The sequence below is a fragment of the Terrapene carolina genome, unplaced genomic scaffold, assembly GCF_002925995.2.
Source record: "Terrapene carolina triunguis isolate 2854851 unplaced genomic scaffold, T_m_triunguis-2.0 Scaffold211, whole genome shotgun sequence".
NCBI lineage: Eukaryota > Metazoa > Chordata > Testudines > Emydidae > Terrapene > Terrapene triunguis.
In genome coordinates, this window is record NW_020664562.1 from 24,836,123 (window position 1) to 24,855,111 (window position 18,989).

General features: G+C 38.3%; 1 protein-coding gene across 1 annotated transcript; it reads right to left on the bottom strand.

Moving 5' to 3' along the window:
* Nucleotides 1–775: 775 nt before the first annotated feature.
* LOC112109885 (volume-regulated anion channel subunit LRRC8B) lies at nucleotides 776–18,266 on the bottom strand. Its single transcript, XM_024204608.2, has 5 exons — nucleotides 18,189–18,266; nucleotides 13,176–13,314; nucleotides 6,870–6,969; nucleotides 2,371–4,532; nucleotides 776–1,728 (listed from the first exon to the last, which is right to left on the bottom strand). Exons 4-5 carry the CDS (start codon nucleotides 4,504–4,506, stop codon nucleotides 1,456–1,458), a joined length of 2,409 nt encoding a protein of 802 aa, XP_024060376.2. The 5' UTR covers nucleotides 4,507–4,532; nucleotides 6,870–6,969; nucleotides 13,176–13,314; nucleotides 18,189–18,266; the 3' UTR covers nucleotides 776–1,455.
* Nucleotides 18,267–18,989: the final 723 nt, after the last annotated feature.

Here is an 18,989-nt window from a genome sequence, read left to right on the forward strand (position 1 = left end):
TGAATGCATGCTAGCAGGTTGTGTGTGTGTATATACATACCATAACAGGCAAAATCCAAAATTCTTAGCTGAGATGATAAATTCCAGAAGAGCAGACTTAGAAGTAAATAATGAAACAAAGTGTACAGGAAAAGAATATATAAAATCTGCAACCACTTTATTTCCTTCCAGTTTGGAGTATATTAAATAAAGGAAAGGGTAATAAGAGCTTCCCTTCAGCTCACACCTTGTAGACACATACCATTTAGCAGAAAAGAGAAAGCTTATGGTGTTTTTACAAGCACTTCTGAACTGCATGGGCTTATTTCCTCCTCCTTCTTCTTTTTTTAAGTTGTATCTTTCCCTCTCCATCCATTAATCTTTGATGAAAATTTTTCACCAGTACATTAACACCACAATGGGGGCGAGGGGGAGGGAACATTGAGGGAGTCAACAATTGGAAGGTTAAGTGGCAAGTGGGAGTATACATCACTTACAGCTGGGATCCCCACAACTTACCAAACAATTCATGGTTGCACTGTGTTCCATTTGCCATTATGATCAATGAAGGTAGATATTATGGAATTATCAATTTATGTTGTCTCAGTTAAGTACATGTGAACAAAGCAAGTATCTTTGTTACATGAACAGTAGCTACTTGAATACTTAGGGTTCTTCGGATTGATTTTTAAAACTAAATAAGCTATATTTGAATCCCACCTACTAGGCAAACAAGATAGTTAATTAGCTCAATTTTTGCTACTTTAAAGACATAAAATATTGAAGCGGGTTGTAGAAGGGTGTGTAGAATACTTGTCCAACTGTTTTAATAAAAAGAGTCAAGTGGCATCTTCCAAAGTTACAAGTTTAACGTTCAACACTTTTGTCACATGAAAAAAAAACATTAAAACTGTAAAATTACATTGTAAAATGATTTTCAAAACGCATGATGAACCAGTTAATTATGTTATTTTAAATAGGATAGTCCTAACTTAACACATGCTACTCCAAGTCAGCAGTGAGTATATGTCTGAAAAAACAAACCTAGGTAATCCTTGCTCCCAATACAACATACGATTAAGCCATTTAAAATTATTGTTTTCAGAAGAAATAAAATTTTCCATGAAAAAATGAGATACTCTACAGCCAAGCAACCAACTCTTCCATCCCAACACTCGTGACCGTAAACATTTATTACTGAAAGCACATCAGCCAGTAGAACCCAATCACTTACATATCAGGTTATTCACAAATGTATGTCTGTCTGCTAAGTCTACACTTTTGTTTGCTTGTTTTAAGACAAATGCAATTTTTTCCTTTTCTTATAAACAAGACTCAGGGCAATACGGGTAGATTTAGACCTGAATTGTAAACCATTTGTTACCTCTCTTTCCTTCTTTCCACTTACACCGATCTTTACACAGATAGTAAGTCAAAGGCCTAAAGGATTTGTTGATGTACAGAGTCTCATCTCATTTAACATTTATCCAAGCAAGTCTGCAAGCTCTCTCTCACACAAGGTGGAAGCGTTTTTAACAACCTTTCTTCTACAATTAGACAACTCCGTTTCAGAGACTGACATTCTTCTAGTTCAGCAGGAAGCGATTCAAGGTAGTTCCCAATCAGCTCTAGCTGAACAAGGTTCAACAGTTGGCCAACACGAGGAGACAAACTCGTCAGGCTGTTATGTCCCAGAAGTAAACATTGCAGCTTTTTGCACTGAAATAATCCATCTGGCAGTATCTCAATCTACAAAGAGGAAGGAGGACATGCTAATTAAAGCTTGTTAACCTATACAAAAACTGCATATTTTTCATTACCCAATGCATTTGTTACCCTCAAAATGTTTTTAAATTAAAAAAGATAGATACAGCGTAAGGAAATGACAATTTTGTATGCTATAAAAGGGATACAGTCAGGAAAAAGTCTACTTTCAATATTTGCATGAAAACAGTGCTGTGTATCTCTGGTTATGAATGTGGCTAGGTGAGAAAAGTTTAATTCTTCACAGAACATCAAGGAAATCTAAAAATCAAATTGCTAGTATGATCAGATTGTTTTTCCTACTTATGCTCCTTCTTAAGAATTATGCTTAATAAATGACATTCCTTTTGCACCTGCTGAACCCAACTGAACAGTCATTACAGATTAGGCCAATTTACACAGAACATCTGTGTCAACTACCTGATCATTTAGACCCTGCTTTGACCAGTTTTAAAAAAGCAAAAAAAAAAATCACTTCCCCTCTCAGTTAACTGGGTTTCACGTCCCTGTTGTTTACAGTGCCATAAAGCTGGTGAGCTCTAGCAGGCCATAGAGTCTTCAAGAAGAAACAGGGTAGACAAAAATCAGAATTTCTAATGCTTAAAGTAATTTAAGAGTTCTACTTACATGGTTTTTTGTCAGAGCGAAGTACTGCAGATTTGTCAAATAACTGATTTCTTCCGGAATAGACGTTAGCTTGTTATAGCTAAGATCCAAATAGTGTAGCTTTTTACAAAGAAATAGCTGCAGTGGAACATTTTTAATGTTATTGTAATTTAAGTACAGTTGTTCCAGGTTTGATAATGCACCGATCTGCGCAGGGACATATGAAATGGTGTTGTGCCACAATTTTAAGCAAGATAGGTTCTTGAGATGTTGAAAGCTCATTATTTCTTCCACTGTTCTGAGATTATTCTCTTTTAAATCTATTTCATGCAAATTGTTTAGGGTGAAAATAGAATGTGGAATGCGCTCTAAATCACAGGAGATCAACTCCAAGGTTCTCAGGTTTACCAATTTTTTCAAGTTGTTTAGTACGACCAGTTTATTTCCCTCATTATTGATAGATAAGTTTTGCAGTGAAGGCAATAGGTCTGTAACCACCTGAGGTATACGGGAAAGGCTGTTCTTTAAGTAAATTGTTCTCAGATTCTTTAGATCCTGAAAACCTTCATTGTATATAGAGTTGTGGTAATCTAGCAAAAAACATCCTGTTAAACACAATTCCTTGAGATTTTTTAGATGAAAGACCCAAAGTGGAATCCTTCCGATTTCACTGGATTTTAGACGCAATGTTTTCAGATTTTCTTCTAGAAAGTTTAGTGCTGGGTAATCCACAGTTAATGATGAATGATAAATATTAATTTCTTTGAGATTGACTAGCTGAGTCACTATTGACGGAAGCTTGGCTTCAGGAATGAGTTCCAAGCTTAGAACTTCTATTTCAGTCAGTTCAAAGACACTGTCTGGAAGACCATTTAGCATGAAAAGCTGAAGTTCGATCTTGTCCTGGGAATTTCTTATTAGTTTATTTTTCAGTTTTTCCACTGACCATTTATTGTTAAGATTTATCTGTTTCAGTCTGTTTTCACTCAAATCAGACAGAAATATTGAGAATCGTTGTGAATAAAGTGGATCATACTGATCTGCCAAGTGAAGAATAAATGCGAAGTCATTCTTTACATCAGGGATATCACTGTAATTGCTTTTCTCTCTTAACTTTTCAAAAGAATATTGCTTAAGTGAACTTCTCAACATCCACCACAAACTGTACGTGCAGGTCAGGCCATAGAAGGTCACTAAAACAACATAAAATGAAGCTAATATTTTAAAAATTTCTGCGAGGGTATAAACACATTGGTACCTTTTGTAACCTGTAAAGGCTTGAACATCAATTACACAATCAATTTCAAGTGTAATAAAAGTTAAATAATAGGAGACATAAATCATTATTATTATAAATACAATTACTTTGATTATAATCTGTTTCATGTACACTCTATATATGACATCCTTCTCTTCAACATGTACTCTGAATCTTTTCACTTTTTCAAATATAGCTTTAGCTTGTTCCCCTTCTTTTTTGTCTAGAACACTCGAAGAATTCTCTCTTCCAGTTGTTTCTAAACCAGGCTGTGTGTATGGCAGAGACTGCCTGTTTGCCTCTGTATCCGTTTGACTCCCAGGTGATGAAAGCAATATTTTGGATTTGGATAGTGGCAGACTCTTCACAGACTGCTCAGCAACTGTTTCTGAGAGGGCTCGTGTTGTCCATGGAGAATCAAAACACTTGTGAAGAATGGCTACAAAGTGCTCAAGCCTTGAACTTGTGCTAGGATAGTAGAGCCAAAAGTTACTGCAAGCTGCAAAAATGAAAGTATGCAGAAGCACTAGGTATGGGAAAAATTTGGCAAACCAATGAAGCTGTCTCTCATAACACACTGCGTCAATGTAGGAATATTGCTGCCGATGAAGATCATTCTGGATTCTCGAAGGGAGAATTATTTGTGTGGCAGAGCTAGAGGACACGTTAAGGTTGGTTTTAACCAAATCCCAAGGCACTGCACAACGACTGTCAAATTCTAGCTTACAAGGAAGACAACACAACACTCTAGTTTGAGTGAGCTGGAGAGCCCCGGCTAGTACAGCAACCAGCAGCATAATCATGGTGAGGTAATACCAGAAGACATCCCACCATGGTTTTAATATGTGGTAGGATGACTGAGCGTCTGCTAAATATCTGAGTTCAGTTAGCGTAATCATGACTTTCACCTGTAGGACAGCAGCAACTAGAGAAGAGAAAGAGAAAGATCCTTAGAACAAGTGCTCAAATCTATTTACTTAATATAATCGAACTATGCAATACAATTATTTTAAGTCCTGATTATTAGGCAGTTTACTCCTTTATAAACAAGCATAACAACACTGATCTAGTGGACTGAGCTTTGGACTATGGCCCAGCAATTCCCAAATTGTAATCCTAGTACTTGCATAAAATTGAATAATGAATTGGCAGAAGTCATTTAGGGCCTGATTTAACCCCCAAAATCAATGGGAAAACTACCTAAATTAGGCATGTTCTGAGTAGTTCCATTGATTCCGCCAATAGAACTTTACCAGTGAGACCAAAAACAAGAGTAGTCCCACTGAATTCAAAGTTAAGCATTGATTAAGTGCTTTGTTCAGTCATGGTCTTGTGATCTCAGTGTCACAGTTTTTCCATCTGTGAAATGGGGCTAAAACCTATGTGGCTCAAAAAGGTATTGGAAGTATTTAGAGTAATATATGTAACATTCTATAAATACTAAGTAAATGATTAGGAAAGGCTTCAATGCTGACAATCCGACCTCAAGAGATGAACTCATTGAAGAGACCAAGTTTTGGTCCATTTCAGATAAAGTAAACATGTCTTACAATATGAACATTTAAACAAGAAGAGTTCAAACAGCATTATATGCATTAGAGATGAGACAGACCCTTTGGTCATTCCATTTTCTACTGCTCTGACACAGGAACAGCTACAAAAATGTGGAACTTAGCTAGGGAAATTCTTACTGAAAACACAAATAGCAGTTCACTTATGTTTAGCATTTAAAGTTATACAGTAGTAAACATTATATTGCTCCTTTTGGGAAAGGCATTTGAATCACAGCATAAAGAGTTAAGACTACTCTTGGCCATTACTTACTCCTCGGGGAATTCCCTATCACAGCGCACATGCAGAATTCATGTCCTCCCCCGCAGATTTTTTTTCTCCGCAGAATATAGATTCTGCTGGAGAGGCGCTGCAGTTATACCTTTCACCCTCCAGGGGCTGCTTTCGTGCCAGAAGAGAGAACAGCCAGTCTTCGGAGCCAGGTGAGGAGGCACAGACAGATAGAGCAGGGCACATGGGACTGCTGGGGGTGGGGTCACAGACTGGGGCTCAGCAGTGATAGTGGGGTGGACAGACTGGGGCATGGGCTCAGGAGCTAGTGGGTGATGGCATTGAACCAGAGGCTGAATGGGAGGGGGGGCAGATGTGCCTGACTGAATGGGAGAGGCTAGGAGTCTGCCAGGGTCTGCATGGGGGAGGCACCCCAATAATCCTCCCTCTCCTCCCCCTCCAACTCCCTGCAAAAAAGTCCCTGTTTCATATTTCTCCCACCCATACCCAACAACCCTCCAGGTTCACTCCTAGGCTTCTTCCCAGCAATTACTTCCCTCTCCCTCAGTTCCTCCATTACCCCTGCCCTGACTCTGCCAAGTCTTTGCACTGTTTCCGAGGGGTGCAGGAAATATGTTTCTGTATTGTAGTTTAAATGAATTATTATTACTCAAAGTTTGTATTAATATGTCTAGTAAGGAATCTATTTGTCAAAATAACACTTCCTAAATTTTTTTGTCTGTATTGTTACAAATTTGCTGACAGGCATTTTGAAATAAATTACCAAAATAATTGAAACTGGTATGATTAAATTGTGTTATTTTGACAAATTTATGCAGAATTTTGCAAAATTTTAAAACATTGTGTACAGAACTTTTAAATTTTTGGGTGTAGAATTCCCCCAGGAGTAATTACCCTAGCCAGATTACTATGGTCAATTAGTACAGAGTAAGGAGAACATTTCAATCTTGATGAGATATCAGCAGTACTGCCTGACATAGACTTGCTGATATTAGATGGAATTCTGTTCAACTGAGGAAAACAGAACGCCCCAAATGGACTAGAAATGCAATACAACTTTGATGGCTGATACCCTATAATTCACATAGGCCCCCCCCCCCCAACCCTTCTGTCTTTCCCCAGCAAAAATTTAGGAGCAGAGTTCTACAGACAAATGTATGCTTACGTACACTTGGTTTTATAAGATATGCTACAGAATAGAAAACTAGCATGGTATGATATTATAATTAAGCACAGCTAAGTGAACAGAAATATGGATCGTGACACATTGTGTTTGCATTTTTTGCTTATTCCTAATTCACAAAATTCAATAGTCAGGGTAAGTGGCCCAATTAGTATGTATTAGCAAGGCTCTATTGTATTTTACGTGTTAATGATAGTAAATAGTTGAGTTTATTTTAATTCAGCAAGTGCAAATCAATATTTATTTATATATCATACATAAAATGTTCATACTTACTTTACTAGTTAAACAGAATAAGATACACAACAATCTTCAATCAGGAGGTCTACACCTTTTAAAATTCCTTGGACATGCCATCTTTGCATTTATCTTCATTCTGCATGGGAAAACATTGGGAGTACAGTTGAAGTATCTGAGACTATTTTGAATAGAGAGCAAGTAGGTCAGCCTTAATCAGAATTCTTACCTCATTGCTGATGTGACCTGTTTAAAGGGTATGCTTTACAAGCATTTTCTCTAATTCAGCATGTTCTCCATTTTGCAGCCACAACAACAATATACCCAGAAACAATCTGAAGGTCAAGTTTTCTGCACCGTGCCAAACCCATACGAAAAACAAACAAAAAGGAAACCACATAAAAGAACTTATCCCTAACTAATACTGGGTGGCAATTCTATAGTTTCTTGCTAAATGAATATGTGGGAGGAACCTGCATGATTTCAAAAAACGCAAGGTATAATTTAGTCCATTTCAATATTTTTTCAGCATTGACATACAAAGAGGTAATAGTTTCCATTACAAGAGTACAAATTCTACTATATGGGACAAGCTAGTAAAATATTGCCAAATACCAGTAATACCCATACTCTGGATGCTACTAATCCAAAGTTACAAGATGCTAGAGCTGGGCAAACGGATTAGAAAGTATATCTTTGTCTGGTAATCTCTGGGGTGCCTCAACTCCAAAGAGTTTAAAATGGGGAGACAGAGGGCTAAGTTTCTAGGAACCTCTTAATGAAAAGCAATTGAAGGAGGGCTCAGATAGCTATTGTCCATCCCTAAAGGCAGATAAAATATCAGCGAATCAAAATGCTAGATGTTAGACTATAGATATTCTGTCCTGCCTGTAAAGGACTATACTTTAAGAATTTAGGTGTATTTTTATCACTTAGCTAGTTACAGGTGTATAAAATAAAAGAATCAAAATCACAGTATGCCTGTGTAAGGGCCTTCTCTCACTAGGATAGTCTGAGGCCTTGTTCTTAGGCTAAGGCCTTTGGCTAAGCAGCAGGGGCAGCCATAAGCTGGGAAGCGAACGGTCGCATCCTCACATTCCAAACCACATTGAAATAAGGTGGTATTGGGCTGTTAGGAAGACAATCCTGTCCTGATAGTGCTCATCACCACCAGATAAATAAACAGCTCTTAAGAGGGTTAAAGAAAACTTAGTTTGATAGCATCCTGACTGGCAAGAAATCACCTATCAATGACTGTGGTTGTGAAACCTCATTTCTGTATTGTTTTATCTTTATGGCCCCCACTTTTCTATTGTTAATCTGTCTGGTTCTCCAATTGTTTCTGTCTGCTGTATAATTAATTTTGCTAGGTGTAAGTTGATGAGGGTAGTGGGATATAATTGGTTAGAGAATTATGTTACAATATGTGAGGATTGGTTAAATTTCAGTAAAAATTGGTTAAGGTATAGCTGAGAATATTACTATATAAACTGGGGTCAAACAGGAAGTGGGGGGGAAGGGGGGAATGGGAACAGGGACACAGGCAAGGCTCTGCAGTGTCAGAGCTGGGAAGGGGGACACGGGGTAAACACTCTGCAGGGTCAGAGCTGGTAAGGGGGAAACGGGGTAAATGCTATGCGGCATCAGAGCTGGGAACAGAACACTGGGGAACAGACTATCCGCATATAGAAATAAGCTCGACTGGCGTGAAGGGCTTCGGAATATGCTTGCTTGGAAACTAACCCCAATAAACATTGCATTGTCTGCGCTTCGGACTTCTGGTCTTCTGCTTTCTGTCTATGTGACAAGAACCAGGGGAGAGGGTGAAGGGAAAGCCCTCTAACACTAGAACTCCACCAGATTTGAACATCTAGACAAACAACCTCTTTGCCCTTCCTTGGTATATGCTTGCAGAGATCCATTCTTAAACAAGATTAAAGAATCAGGGATTGCTAACTTCAAAGGTCCATTTCAAAATGAATCCTGATACTTTCTACAAACAAGTTTTCTGTTGGTATAGCCCCCTCTCTTGCTTCTTAAAACAAAACACTTAAGTTCAAGACCATGAAAAATGGTACTGTAAATATCCAAATTAAGGCCTTGATCCTGCAGATGACTTCACGTGCACCTAGCCCCACTGAAGCCAGTGAGCCTCTGTGCAGGGGTCTACCTGCACCAAGTCTGCTGCAGAAAGAGGGCTGTCGAACTGCTGCATTCAATTCCAACCTAGAATAAAAAGGCAATTGTATCTTTCCTGTAAGTTTAAGTAATACAAAGGCGTAGATCCCAATTAGCAGTGTTTAATCACATACTTAGGAGTGCAATGCACAGTAATGGAGACAACATAAGAAACTCAGAGGGCTGGTTGGAAGTTTCTGTTGGAATGATTTTCTGATTTTTTTTTTTTTTTTTTTTAAGTCAAAGTTTTTAGTAGGAAAATCTCAATTTTCCAACTTCCCAGCTGCCCCAGGGGAAGGCGTTGTCAATTCTACTTTCTGCCTGTAGGTAAAAAGTGAAATTGACAGAAGCCTTCCAGGAGGGCTTCTGAGCCTTCTGACTCTCTGCTGCCTCCCTCCCACCCCCACTCCAAGCTCGAGGGCCAGACAGCTCTGCCCCTTATGTCTCCTCCCAACTCTGAGGCTGGAGAAGCCTCTCCACTTCCTGCTAGCTTTGGAACTGGGGAGGCTGAGCACCCCATCTCTCCAGCTTCAGGAGAGGTGGGGAGATTGAAAATATGGACTCTGCATCTCTGGCAGTTAGGCTGAAAGGCTCTTGTCAGTTAGACATTCTGCGTCCTACACTGCTGTAGTTTATCTGAACAAAGTTTGTTTTTTATTTAACGGTGAAGTAAAACTGCAATTCACTTTCTATGTCCTATTTGGAGTTGGAGAGCTTTTCCTCCTTCTAGACAGAGAAGTCTCACTGTCTAGTAGATTACTTGCAAGTATTTTAAATGGAGGGGCTGCTTTCATATGGATTTTAAATTAAGGTAGTTTTAAATAAAGTACCTGCTTGTGTTGGCCGCTTCCAATCCCTTATTTACAACCCATTTAAGAATATCCAGCTCTTGCCAATAGGTCCCTATGGCTTTGATTCCATAAAGCATCCCTATTCAGGAAGGCTGTGTATGTGTTTTCCTGAACTAGGGCCTATGAGAGGACTTGCTAGAATTATAATATAGACACAGTTCTCTGTGTTTTATTCAGTTTATATGCAGCTCGTTTACTGCTTGCTTGCAGTTGCTAAAGCCTAATTCACAGCTATCCTGGGTACCCACAGTCCCTGGCCTAAAATAGTCCATATGTTACTACTGCCTGCCACACATTAATAACCCTTTGAAACTGATGAGGATCACCAACAGAAAGCTCTGAGTAAAATTAAGACAGTTTTAAAACAAAACAGAAAAAGTTGCCTTTGAACAGACTGCACATTAAAAAGATGTTTATTTACCTCTGCCTCACTGGACTCTCAGTTCAAATAGAAGAGAGAGACTGCTTGTACAAGACAAAGGGTTTTGCCAAGTAAATAAACCAATAAATTAGATACAAATGGTGTTTAGCAACTGTAATTGTGTCTGAATTCACTTATTCCATTTCCTCCTTTGGTTCAGAAATGGACTGCTTTTTATCATTTATTACAGGCTAAGAACAATCCAGATCTACTGTGGAGGTAAAACAAAAAATGAACTGGACACTAAAATGTAGAATATAACTTGGGCATACAGAATAATTGCAAGGAACACATGATATACTGTAGTTGTTACACCAAATTATGACAGATTCCTGGCTAACAAATCAGCTAAAAGTCTCTCATTATATTTACAAAATATTCCTAAAAAAATCCATACCATACTCTAAGAGGTGTTTCCAATCAGTCAATCTGCTACTATGAGTGGGTCATAAGTACCATGTTAGACCTTATCCTTTACATTTAAAGTGTGTCTATCCTGGCAGAATATATACTCCTAACCCTTGTGCATTGTTGCTCAAGCTTATTCTTCTTGTGTAATGAGTCACACTTCCAGATTGTTCATCATTCAGCTTTTTAACTCATGCATTTTAAAAGGTTGTAGCATCGCCCAGAAAAAAATTCCTAATTTAACACTGTCAAAACACACAGCCTACAATATTTCAGTGTTACATGAATATACCTACAGGATGCCTACGGGCAGTGCTTAATTTGTTATGAAAGAGGTGCCGGGGTCAAGCAAGTTTTTTTTACTTTCATAACAGATGTGGCAAGCCCAGAAGTGCCAGGGCTATGAACTGCCAAGCCTAGAGGCACAAATTAAGCACTGCCTACAGGGAACTGTGCTATAAAGATTTAAGAAACAGCAAGAAGCGTAAAGTTGCTGTCGCATCCTGCACAAATGTGCGCCACTTCCTGTTTACTCTCCCAATCTTTCTTAGACAGAGAGAGAGAGAGAAAAACCAGTTCGGAAACTGAGACAGAAAATACAAGCAAGTCTACATTACAGCAGCATCAGTATGGTATTTAATCTCTCAGAAAGATTTCTTCTTGTAGCTATATAGACCTGCTTCAGTCACCAGTGAAATACTACAGGTATGGCTATGTATTTTACAGGGCTCTCATTCTCAGGCCTCGTCTACATTATGAACTTGAACTATTACTGACAAGTAATTAGCTATAATTGCAGCTGAACTGAACTGATGATGTGCCTGGTTGAACTGCAAATGCAGGGAAACTTCATCTAGCCCTTTTTCAAATGCTAGCAACAGTTCTATTTCATAGTGTAAGCAAGGCCTCCACTGAATACAGCAGCCCATAGAACTCAACGTAAAATAAAGCAATACAGTGATTATCCTTCATAATGTTTGATAAAGAGTTTGCATGTCCTTTAAAAAATGACGGTAGTCAAGACAGAAAATAGCAAACTCAAATCAATTCAAAGCAAAGACTGATGAAATATGTCCCAAGATATTTTTAATAAACTAAATATCAAGAAAGTATGACCTAGTGACAGTTTCTTAGAACAGTCCTATGAAGCAAAGACTACAATGAGTTTTTGTTTATACACTGATGGAAGTTTTCATACACACACACAAGTTCCCTTTGTCAGTTTGTAGTTCCCTGTAACACACATATCCAGAAGGTTGCTACGTTTTACTGTATATCCCAGACAGATCACGTGTTTTCTCTAGTCTCTGAGCACAAGTACATTTTTCTATTAGAAAAATTCAAGTGTCATGCTACTAAGTTTTTTAGTGTTTATACACCATCTGGACTCGTTAATGACTAAATTCTGAAACCTCTGGCAAACTATGCTTGTGCATTAAAATTAACTTATAGGCATTAATCCTATTTATAACTTCAGTGTTTAATTCTGTAATATTTAAGCAATTAAATGTAATATCCCACCATTTTGTACTATATTTAATGATAATTTTGCTTAAACCAATTTTATTAAAATACAGGATCCGTATTCCAGATTGGATCTGTAGTTTGAATACGTCTGAGTGACTCATCAAATGAAATAATGTTTAAGTGTAGTGGGTTTGACAGTTCTAATTCCATCTCAGCAGCTTTTAACCCATTTCAAAGCCATAAAAGCTTTCCAAAGTGCTTTAACTGGAAATCTTTCCTAAAAGATGTGAAAAATTCATCCTTACAGTAATTCTGCCGATTTCACTGGAATTACATCACAGACTAAATTGGCCTGTCACCCTGACAGCAAAGCACTAATCAGTTTCCAGGTAAATAATTACTTCAGGTCTGAAAGTCTTACAAGGGTGGTCAATGGAAACAAACAAAACACTAGTAATTAGTTACAATTTATAAAGCATGTGGTCCCTATACCAGTGGCTCTCAAACTTTTTTTTACTGGTGACCCTTTTCACATAGCAAGCCTCCGAGTGCGACCCCCCTTATAAATTAAGAACACTTTTTTATATATTTAGCACCATTATAAATGCTGGAGGCAAAGCAGGGTTTGGGGTGGAGGGTGGCAGCTCGCAACCCCCCAGTTTGAGAACCCCTGCCCTACACAATATTACAAATCTAAAAAGTTTTGTTATACTACTTTGTCTTGTGGTCTCTAGATTTTGCTATCACTTGTCAAAGTTGCATAATTTATGCCACAGTATATATAAGCTCCAGAAGCTGCATTTTTCTCCTCTCCCCAAGAATGCTGAACTGGGAGGAAAAGGTGTGGGTGTGTGAGAGGAAGATTCACTGAACAGGAGTTGCAGTTCTAGTTTTAAAGAGATATTGCTTTTTGTTGACAATTCATAACTAGCAGTCTTTAATGAGCCCTGTTACGTATTATTTGGCTCAAAGTACAATTACATTCATTAACCAAAGAAAACAAATTTATGTAGTCCACACCTTGTCAAGCATTTTAGTTGACCCTCTAATTCTGTAGGTTCTCTTTTCCAGAAGAGCACACGCATCAAGTCTTTTCAACCAGTGTCTTTCAGAAGGCCCCCTTCTGTTATTCCAGTGAGACAGGATGTACTTTCTGGCCCTGATAAGAGACACCAACAATTTTTACTTAAAATGTATCCAATACTATTCCTGCCAGGTCACTGATTAGGCAAGCTGTAGTTCCTGAACTCCAACACTAATTGCAGAAGCTTTGGAGGAAAAGCAATGTTCAAAAGCAAACAAAGACTTCAAGCGAGAAGCTAAATTTAAACTTAAAGTTACATAAGGGATAATTTTTAGAAATCTGAGTGATAGGAACTATATTAGACACTAACAGTATTCCCATACTAAGGGAAAATGTGTGAATCCACAAGTAAACAAATCACAAAAACCCTGTTTTTATTCTTTTCACTCATCTTCATGTCACCTTTCATGCAGTCTCTGTTTCATCCTTCTCATTACAACCATGCACTCCACCGCCAAATCCAGTCTTTAAAAACAAAGGACCTGGCACTGCAATCAGAACTCCATGGGAAGATCTCTGACTGTGTGTCAGGCTCCACCAAAGTCAACAGACTGCTGCATAATCCAGGCAGATTCAATTGCACAACTGGCTCCTTAATTCTTTCAGCATTACACCCACCAGTATATTTATAAAAATTCTACATGATTTGAAGTTTGGCCTTTCAATGTTGCATCATATTTGTCTGAACTATTCCTTCTTTGTTTTCATGCAATTTAGATTGTAGGTTCTTTAGGGTAGATATTGTGTTTCTCTGTGTCTGTACAGCACCAAGCACAATCAGGACTCAGACAACAAAATTAAGACAAACCCTTTCCTAGCTCTTTCAGGAGGATGCTGTAAGTGAGAAATAGAACATATATGAGCATTTATCCTTTTGTATTCAATGCAACCAATAAAAATGTTTCCCAAATTCTGCAACATTGATAAATCTCTGCAGAAGGTCTTTGAGACCAGAATCACAATTGCCTTGCAGAAAATTCTTAACTAATACTAGTGTTTCCATAACCTATGAGAGTAAATCCCTTATTGAAACTACAGCATGCATATTCTTAAACACATACTGTTGCTGTAACTGTGCTTGACAATTTTCCAGCACTGTTAGCGCTGGATAAAACTGGCATTAGTTCGCAACATCGTTGGAAAATGGTTTCAAACACTGATACAATCCATAGGCTTGAGCATTTTTAGTTCTAAGATGACGGGTCTGTCTATTAATATATGGATGAGGTCTTAAAATCAGACCCAAGTGGGGAGTCACAGTGACAACCTTAGCACTGTACTGCTTGATTTTCCTTACAAAATATTATGCAAGAGAATACACACAACATCCTAAGCAGACTGGAACAAAATCATCTACTTGTACCTTCCAATCAACTGCTTTTCACTTTAAAATTTGAACTGAGCTAGATTAGGTTTATTTCAATGTATTTCCCCACCTATTGATGTGCTGCTGAAACGTTCTAAAAGAAGAGGCTGTACTCCTTGTTTGACCAAAAGTCAACTGATCACATATGACAGTGACTAAATCTCAGCAATGCGTCAAGCTACAGAATATTCTCCCACGCTCAGTTAAGAACAGTCTGTGTTTGACTACAAAGGATTCAGTTTATCGTTGGTCAAGTAAGCAACCACTAATAAGATCAACTGTACCAAAACATCAAGACTGTAGAAGAGATGGAATAGATTACAAAACATTGGGCCGAACTGTCATGAATTTACGTCAATGGAGATTTTTGCCTGATTACATCATCGGTCACGTTGGCCTTTAATCTTCAGCGGTGGGTGGGAGGGAAAACCTATTTGAGCTGTAATTTTCACAAAGCTCTGAACAAACTTCAGAAGTAGTGCAAATCACAAAAGAAAACTATCTTACTGTAAGCTGTGACAAGATCATTTTTCTAACAGATCCTGTTTATGATCCACACGTGAAAACGTCAGAGATTCTTTATGTAATTTCTCAGTATTCAAAAGCCACGTGATGCAGTGTCAAGTTCTAGGATGCTGTGTTGGTGTGGAACTACTCTGTCAATTCACTCCTGCAGCCAGCCCAACTGGGTGTCACTAGTTTCAACTCAAGAGTATGAACTGTTGACAATCCCAATCACTGAGGGCTGAGAAAGTTGCTAACATTTCAGGAAATGTGAATTTAAACCAAAATAAGTGTGTCTATGCAGAAACTGGTTTAACTGTGGCTTTTTGCAGTTTAGCTTGAACTGACTGGGAATCAGGTCCAGTTAAAATCAAAATAAGCAAGTCTATACAGAAGTTTCCACCAGTTTAACTAAATCAGTTTTAAAATATTTAAGTTCAACTAGTGCAACTTTCCCATATACAGAAAGCCCAAGACAATCATCAGCTAAGGGAGGGACAAGAGGCCTTGCCAGGAGAACAATCTGCAAAATAAATGGCAGCTAGAGGTTAATTTCATGCCCATAAGTAGGTGTTCCTTCATTGGCTTCAGTGGGCATTGGATCACGCCCTTCGTCATTGGTGATATCATCTGCCCCTTTATTCTTTAAATAAATTAGCTTCATCACACTCTTCATTTCTTTCTTTCACTTTACTTGCTTTCTTTCATCTGCCCTCAGTGTTTTTCTCTGCCTATGTGTGGAAAATTCTGCTTATTTATGTATTTGTTAATTTCACACAAGACTGACTGCTGATGGCAATAAGGTTTATCAAATTAACCCTGCAACTGATTGTTCCATGAATGAAACTGAGCAATGCAATCAGTGTGGTGGAAGTGCCCAACATCTCAGTATGCAGCAGTAGAATAAAAGTCTGTTCTAAAACGTACCAAATAATTACAGCTGGATTACTACATTTAAACACAGCTTTGTGGCTCCCTGTCCTTTTCTTATCTCTGTTTGGAAGATTTTATATCCAGTCATAAGGGTTCACCCTATTGTTTGCGAAAGCGCTCTAGAGACAGGTTTCTATGTTTTAATCTGTGAAATAACTGTAAATAGATACCAGCCCAATTATTAGAACAAATTATTCTAACCTCTTGAAATCCTTAAGTAATAAGGGCAAGTAACTAATACCCCTGAGAAATCTTGCTGGAGAGCATAATTATCTCAGTAGCTAAACCCTCTCCAGACTTCAAACCTACACAGTGAAGATATCACCTTCCCCTGCTAGATTTTCTTCAATTTCACTATTTTAGAGTGGAGAGTTTAACTTGTGCTTTTCTCTTCAAGTCCTCATTAGGCAACATGTGCTTTATGCTGGGTGTCTGGCAGTGTGGATCATACCATCTCACCATAAGCAGATATTTTTGGCCATATCTTTATTACCTTCTTGCAAGTTCTGTGTAAGCTGAGTCATGTGGACCATTGCTAGTTTACTACTGAGACCTGAAACATAAGGCACACAGAAAACTTTTGTCCAGTTCATATGGTGAGGTGCTACACTTTGAATATTAGCCCAACAGGTCAGGCAATGAAACTTAGGACCTGTCTACAAAGGAAATTTTTTCCCAGTGTAGGTTTTTCTACTATAGTTATACTGTCGTAACTACAGTGAAAGTACATCCACACTCCTTTGTTGATGCCGACTTAATGTACTTCCTCTGTGAGTCACTGTGTCCACATGGCTCTGAACTTTTTTTTTTTTTTTAAATTGGTCTGCATTTTGGGCAGATACCTCATGTTCTGCTGCCAGGCTCAATGCGTTCAGGGATTTTTCCTCACAGAGCACTGTGGGATACCTACCAAAACCTACTGGAATGCCAGGACTTGGGGTCAACAGAAATACAAAATAGGAAAACTCCCATGATTCCTCTCCTGGTATCCATAAACTCATCTGGTTTTAGTGGGCCAGGACCATTTTCCAACTGCCCAAACACATCAGGCAGCATGGAAGAAGCACGGCTAAGCACCATGATCCTTACTGTCATTAATATGAATAAGGTGTACCAGATGTACTGGCAATCATGCAGGCAGGCGGCTTTGGATGAGTTGGAGGAGTTGGCATTACTTCTGTGATGCCAAGCAGATATCGCTAGAAGAGTGGGAGGAATACCTGAAACAGTATGGTTAATTAAAAATAGGGATACATCCACATGAACCTTTTAGCAGTATAACTCATTGTATAATAGAGTTATTTCACCAGATTAGATGCCAGATAAATTGGAAACAAAACAAAACTTGCATGGACACAAAGCAGTTTATACCAAAAAACGCTAAAGTTATACTGAAAAAAACCCTTTCCCATATAGACAAGCTCTAAGACACCGTGGTCTTTTCATTCTTTCTGCAAGACAGTCTTCAGTATAAGTACATAACATATAGTTCTGTTTGTCCACCTGGCAGGAAAATACAGATTTGGTTTACACCTGTATTTCTACTAGTTTAATAGCACTTAGAGCCAACTGCTTGCCCAGACCAAATGTATCAAAACATTTATGTTCATCCTACTAGTTTTAAACCCCCCTCCTCAAACCTAAGCTTACTCTGAAGAGCACTTACAGTAACCTTTTTAAATTATTTTGTCAATGAAACATGGTTGTATCTTTAATTTATTAACTACAAATTTGCCTGACAAAGATTTGTACAAGTTCTGAAGCAAAAGTCCTAATCTATGGCATCTAAAATGTTGAATATAGAAAAGGCAGATATAAGAAGCTATCTTGCAGAGAATGCTCCAGATCAATTTTACAAGGAATCCAAATGGTGAATTCTTTGCTATTATAAAGGCATAGGTTTTATTTGCTCTTCATGTTTTATTTATTTGATCTTATTACAATGCCTGTTGATTTTTCTTTTAGTTATTTGGTCTATACACCCACATAGAGTCTATAGTACAATTCATTTTTTAAATGCTAAGCAGAAGAATTCTGCACATGCTCCTTTTACTTAGTTTCTGAAGTGGTGAAACCTCTGCTTATCTTATTTTAAATACAAAGAGATAAGGCAGAGTTTTTTTAGCGTTCAAAACACTGGTCTTACCTGCTGAATGCCAGTCACTTGGGAGCTCTGCTGTTGGAATTTCTGCTTGACAATTCCTATAGAGATAACGCAAACCAGTTATTATACATGGACAATTATGAACTGTTTTCAATATCAATAAATGCTTTAAAAACCTTAAAGGGTACACTATAGAGAACACAATATAAGATTTATAAATTGATTCTATTGGAAATCATCACTTCCAACATTCGTACAAAATGAAAATAGGACCAACTTAACCAAACCACCGCCTAGTGGAATGCTGTACAGGACCGGCTCGAGGCACCAGCAAACCAAGCATGTGCTTGGGGTGGCACAATTGCAGGGGCGGGATTCTGGCCACCTTTTTTTTTTTTTGCTTCGGCAGTTGCGCTCCCGGAGGTTTTTTTTTGCTTCGGCAGTCAAAATATCAAGCACTTCAATTGGGGGGGAAAAGAGTTACCAATAGTGACACTTCACAGAACTGAAATATATGGCCTTCCCTCACTAGGACATCTGACACTTTTAAATATCACCAGGTATCTCAGCACCAGGCAAAAACTTCCAATATGCAAAACATTAAAGTGTATCAAGAAAACAAAGCAGTCCAATATTAGTATTGGGAGATTCGATCATTAGAAACGTAGATAGCTGGGTTTGTGATGACCGGAAGAACCGTATGGTGACTTGCCTGCCTGGTGCGAAGGTTGCGGATCTCTCGAGGCATCTAGACAGACTTATGTGTAGTGCTGGGGAGGAGCCGGTGGTCGTGGTATGTGGGGATGCAAAGTTCCATGAGAGGGTAAGGGTCACGATGGGACA